This window comes from Halichoeres trimaculatus, unplaced genomic scaffold (genome assembly GCF_033239565.1).
Source record: "Halichoeres trimaculatus isolate MK-OKI-2021-1 unplaced genomic scaffold, fHalTri1.1 fHalTri1_scaffold_17, whole genome shotgun sequence".
NCBI lineage: Eukaryota > Metazoa > Chordata > Actinopteri > Labriformes > Labridae > Halichoeres > Halichoeres trimaculatus.
In genome coordinates this window covers 31,960,989-31,966,988 of record NW_027437195.1, presented here as the reverse complement: position 1 = coordinate 31,966,988, position 6,000 = coordinate 31,960,989, and the positions used below count along the sequence as shown (strand labels likewise).

Genomic DNA, 6,000 nt, shown 5'->3' with positions numbered 1-6,000 from the left:
TCGCATGAAGCCAAATTAGCATGCACAGTAGATCTCTTTTATGGCACTGGCGCTGTCCGTGGTGCTGAAAAGATGTGGTTACACAACGGCTAATGTTCGACTTGGACGGCTGGGAGGAAGAGGGGAATAAATCTTGGGGGAAAATTGAGATTTCAGCAAGCTATTAGCTCTGTGTTGGCCAACCTGGCTGGACGCAGCGAGCAGAGCTGCAGAGGAGCTCAGGAAGTTTCCCCATTACCTCACCGAGCAAACGGCACCATTTAAAACAGGTCTCTGAGAGGCTCCCAGGCCCTGTTAGCATGGAGATCAATCTCTGGGAGAGCTACAGCACTTTAATGCCTCCTATGGTCTGAATGTGAGCTGCTTCCCTCACTGTCTGCCTTTAGGGCTGAAGGTGTGTGTTTGCTCTGCTCTCAGGCAGAGCCTCTGATATGAACTCATCTCTTCACTGGACTGTGTGTGTGTGTGTGTGTGTGTGTGTGTGTGTGTGTGTGTGTGTGTGTGTGTGTGTGTGTGTGTGTGTGTGTGTGTGTGTGTGTGAGGTTTTTACAGGAACCATGAGCAAACATCTTCAGTCTCCTGTCTTCTTTAAATCCTCAACATGAAGAGGAAACTCTCTCCAACCCGGAGCAGCGGAGGGAAATGTTACCCAACGAGTTTCCATTAAAATTCACCAAGAGGCAGCTCCGTGAGAGGTTAGATTATTGGCCGACAGACACACACACACACACACACACACACACACACACACACACACACACACACACACACACACACACACACACACACACACACACACACACACACTCCTCACAGCTGGTGTGCCTCCTCCAGCAGAGACTGACAGAAGCGGGGCGACCGCTCGGAGCTGCGCTCGTCTCCTCCTCCTCTTCCTCCTCCTCCTCCTCCTCCTCCTCCAGCGCGTCTTTCACTGTGGACACAGAAACTTTGAGGAGGTGAGAGGGAAGACGTCAACGCGCCGACAGATCGCCGTCGACAGCGAAACAAGGAGGGCAGAGAAACGACCCAGCAAGTCCGAGGGAAGCGGAGGATCCGGGAGGACGGAGGGAGCTATGCCATCTCCCGCCGAGCGGAGCCCAGTCCTCCTCTGTCGTGTGTCGGAGCTGCAGCATGGTGTCTCTGCCCGGACTCTGGACCTACTGCCTCGCCCCGGGGAGACCCCGTCTCCTCTTCCTCTCCGCCAGACCGTTCCTGCTGCTCCTCCTGTGGACCGTGCTGCCGTCCTCCCCGGAGCCCTGCCTCCCGCACCCGCAGCCCTGCCACATCCTGGCCCGGATCGGACACACCGTGCGCCTCGGCGCGCTGCTGCCGACCCGCCAGCCGGCACGGATACAAAACGCGCTCAACCGCGCCCTGGCGAGCCTCCGGCATCAGGGCGGGGGGGCTGACTCCTCCACCACCGCCTCCTCCCAGACACCTCCTCTGCTGCCCTACAACCTGAGCCTGGAGATGGTGGCTCGGTCGCCCTCGGGAGGAGACCCGGAGTCGTTGTTCCGGAGCGCCTGCCAGGACCTGGTGGTCAGGGGGGTGTCCGCCGTGCTCGCCTTCCCGCGCTCCAGGGAGGAGCTGATCCAGGTGGAGTTCATCTCGTCCTTCCTGGAAATCCCCTTCATGTCCATCCTGGAGGACACGGAGCCTGTGGTGACTAAGGTAGGTGTGTGTTCAGTGTTTGCACCTGTAGCAGAAACCGAGCCCCGGAGCCCCGGAGCCCCGGAGCCCCGGAGCCCCGGAGCCCCGGAGCCCCGGAGCCCCGGAGCCCCGGAGGACCGGAGACCCGGAGACCCGGAGTCCCGGAGCCTGTCTGATTGTTTCTGTGCTCTCCACTCTCTGCGCTTTAATAACCAGCAGCCTGTGAACCAGCGCTTCTCCATCAGAGAGCTGCTCTCACAGGCTGACCCTGTGGCCCCTGGCCAGGATTTGGGATCTGAGCCTCTGCAAAACTGGTCTCAACAGCCGGGTCTTAAGTCTGGCTGAAGGCAAAGGAGGATTGTATGTGTGTGTGTGTGTGTGTGTGTGTGTGTGTGTGTGTGTGTGTGTGTGTGTGTGTGTGTGTGTGTGTGTGTGTGTGTGTGTGTGTGGAGGTAGATGCAGCCCAGTCATTGATGAGGAAGCTGGTGTCCAAACATTCGAGCAGAGAAAGGATGAGGGACTGTGGAGTTGGACTCTGATGGTCCCCCTAAAGTCTGGCTCTCATTGATCCGGACCTGCAGGCCTCTCCACATGCATGTTTAATGTGTGCTCGCTCGCTCTGCCTCCTGTTGGCCTGAGCCCTGCAGCCCTGCAGCCCTGCAGCTGCAGAGTTAAAGAGAAATGCTTTTTCTCTCTTTAAGACCTCCTGGAGTGTGTGTGTGTGTGTGTGTGTGTGTGTGTGTGTGTGTGTGTGTGTGTGTGTGTGTGTGTGTGTGTGTGTGTGTGATTGAAGGCGGCTGTGTTTTGGCTCCTCTCAGTGAATCATTCACAGCGTGGAGACTCTGACAGATGATGGTGTGTGATGGTTATGAGCTGGATGAATGTGTAGGTATAGGAAATAGACATCTGTGTGTGTGTGTGTGTGTGTGTGTGTGTGTGTGTGTGTGTGTGTGTGTGTGTGGGTCATGTTAGTATTCCCAGCAGCAGCAGTGGAGCTTCTTGCCAGTCAGTCCAGTCATATCCGCCTCTCTCCCAGCGAGCAGCGGCTCTGTTACACACACACAGACACACACACTGACACACACACTGACACACACACTGACACACACACTGACACACAGAAAGTGCACATAAAGAGGACTTTCAACTCTCACACAGGTTTGCCTGAGACACACACTCACACACACACACACTTACACACACAGGCTGAACTAAGAGGCAGCGTCTCAGACAGCCAGCAGAGAGTGATCTATAGTTTAAGGCTGAAATCTTTGTCCCGTCGCGTCTCTTTGTCAACAACGGATTGCTTCTTCGATTTCAATAAGGACGGCATGAATGAGGAGTCACACCACTTGACGAATGTGTCGGCGCTGTGAGGAGATAAGCAGGGAGAGCCGAGGAGACGAGGGAGGAGGAGAGGAAGGGGTGAGCTGTGGGAGGCCTCTCCTCTTTCTCTCCGTGTTTCTTCTCAGCATTTGGAGCTTTAATGTCAAACAGCATTTCGCTCAAACGGACGCCTGTTTTCTTTGGCTTTTCATGCAAGGCCTGATTCAGCCGTATATTAAATTCATGAGCTCTCCCCTCTCAGTGTCGGCTCGCGGCTCCCTGAAGGTGTTCTGTTCCAGGTACCTGGCAGCTGCAACATCTGCTTGTTTGTTCGGAGCAGAAGGATAAAAACCAGAGGCGCTGCGAAGAGGAGAAAGGCTCAGAGACAAATACGAGATGAAGGAGCGCAGCGCTGCATTAACCTGCAGAGATCCACGGCTGCAGGTTAAAAGAGCCGAGTTCAGGGAGAGACGAGGAGCGAGGAGCGATGAGGAGGGGATAAACAGGAGGTGTGATGATTGATTCCTGCTCCGTCTTAATGCTGTTCGTCTGCTTTTTAACGCTGCAGAGACGAGCTTTCCCCTGTGAGGCTTTCTCTCCTCTAACAGAAGCTCATCAATTTATCATAGAGGCACAAAATTGTTTCATAAAAACCAGGAAAGTTGTTTACTGCAGCCTTAAAACAGTGTGATTTTTAGCACATGGGGAAAAGTAGCGAAAGCTTTCTGTCGAACTGCAGGGGGCAAACAGCTGACAGGAAGTGGAAGAAAAGGAGGCCAGCAGGAGGCAGCAGGAGGCAGCAGGAGGCAGCAGGAGGCAGCAGGAGGCAGCAGGAGGCTGCAGGAGGCAGCAGGAGGCAGCAGGAGGCAGCAGGAGGCAGCAGGAGGCAGCAGGAGGCAGCAGGAGGCCGGACAGGTTCTGTACCACACAGCCGGGGTGGGCCGGGTCACACATGGGGCCGGTGCTGATAGCGCGTCACACAAACAGGAGGAAGAATCCTAATTAAAAATTTGCGTCCCAGCATGGGGAGGAGGAGCAGGACGTCTGGAGACACGCGAGACAAACAAAGGCCTCTGCCAGAAAGGAGCCCAATCCGTCACGGAGCGGTCCAAAAGGAGGAGGGTTTGTTTGTGTTTGGAAGGCCAGGCTGCTCTCTGGAGTCTGGAGATTTTTCTCTGCAGGCTTTTTGGGAAAGGAGCCCATGTTTTCCTCTTTCTGGTGCACAGATTTGGTCCCTGGACGTCACAGAGGCAGAGACAGCGCTGGGTGCAGGAGGACACACTTCCTCTGCTTCCTCCAGACTGTCGAGTCGATTTGACACAGGCTTTAAGCAGCGCTAACAGCAGGTTTCTGACTGACTGAGGCTCCATTGTAGGGTAAAAGACTTCTTCAAGGTCAGAGAACATGAGAGAAAAATCTGTGGCAGGAATTCAGCAGTTTACAGAGCAGCACGTCTTCACTGTCAGCTGTTTCCTCCTGGTCCGAGGAGAGGAGCTCTGCAGCAGTCGCCTCCAACCTCTGTCTGTTTCACCTCCTGATGTTTTCTGCTCTCTGTCACCTCCAGTCGACCAATCAAAGGCTTTCTTTAGCATCAGGCGTACACCTGAAAGTCCACTGATTGGAAGTGAGACAGGAGGAAATTTAGCTTTCACACCAAAACCAGTTCAGGGTCCAGATACTCCACTGGTTCTGGTTCTGGTTCAGGTCCCAAAAGATCAGGAGGAGGAGGAGAAGAAGGGTTGGTTTCATTTTGTGGATTGCATTTCCATTTAGAGACCTGTCGGTTGATTGATTGATTGATTGATTGGTTAATTGATCCACTGGTTGGACCAATCAGCAACACCGAAATAATCAGCTGATGTCTGTGTTAACGAGGTCGTGGTCATCGTCTTTTCTGACGGCGTGTTGCTCGTCCTGAGTCACAGCAGATCAGACCTGAAGCAGAGACTGGTCTACACCACGGCTGAACCCAGGAGCTAGCAGTTAGCTTCAGGCTAACACACAAGCTCAAACACGTTTAGTGGAACTGTCCCTTTAAGGCCATCAGTCGATTCAACCCTCAGCGTTAGGAGACGTTAAACACGTTCCTCAGACATTTAAATCATTAATAATAAATATCACCTTCTCCCTGACCAATCACAGCGTTTAGATCTTAGTCTGAATTACCCACACACACACACACACACACACACACACACACACACACACACACACACACACACACACACACACACACACACACACACACACACACACAGAGTATTATCCAACACACACACACACACACACACACACAGAGTATTATCCAACACACAGATCCCAGGCGCTGAAAGATGAGCCGCTCTGTTCGGCGCCGTGGGCCTAAACCGTGGTCACATGTTGAGTCTGAGCTGTAGTTCCTCCACCTGCCACTAGCTGTGCTGTAGCTCTGGTTACAGCTGGTCCCTGGACATGAACAGACACAGACTGAGATCATCAGATGCTGTTTGATGGTTTGGATCCAGACCTGAATGTGGTCAGTGTTGGTTTCACTGTCTGGACTGGAGCTAGCTCTGCTAACGTTAGCCACGCTCAGAGGTCACCAGCAGACGGGGACCCAGACCTCAGCTGGTGCTGGTGAGTCCAGAGTGTGAACTGGTTTAGAGATCAGGACGTCCTCAGCGCTCAGGCAGGAAGTTCACTCAGTGAACGTTTCCCACCTGTTTACGACCAGTCGTTAAAAAATGACCAGTTTCTAAACCACACAGCAAACGTTTCCACAGCGAACAGATCGTCTGAGAGTCTGTTCAGGTCAATTTATGATTCTCATATTACTCCAGATTTGAGTTTTATTCTTATTCTCTGTTTAGTTTGTTGCACAGTTATCTTGGAGTTAGAGGTAATTCTTCAACTTAAATCAAAAACTATGTGAACTTGAAAACCAAAGTGTGTCACATCCACGTCTGTAGCCCTGACCTCCACCTGCAGGCGGTTTCCTGAGTGTCAGACCCTCAGTAAACTATCCATGGATAAATCCAGAAAAGA

At 53.1% G+C, this 6,000-nt stretch overlaps 1 protein-coding gene across 2 annotated transcripts in view; it reads left to right on the top strand.

The window, feature by feature from the left end:
* The first annotated feature begins 852 nt into the window (after nt 1-852).
* The window catches only part of LOC141806145 (glutamate receptor ionotropic, NMDA 3B-like), a 104,149-nt gene continuing 99,001 nt past the window's right edge, over nt 853-6,000 (top strand). For both annotated transcript variants that reach the window (XM_074691417.1, XM_074691416.1), the window contains exon 1: nt 853-1,671. In XM_074691417.1, the coding sequence (XP_074547518.1) occupies nt 1,132-1,671 (540 nt within the window). In that variant the 5' untranslated portion in view covers nt 853-1,131. The remainder of the gene's footprint in view (nt 1,672-6,000) is intronic.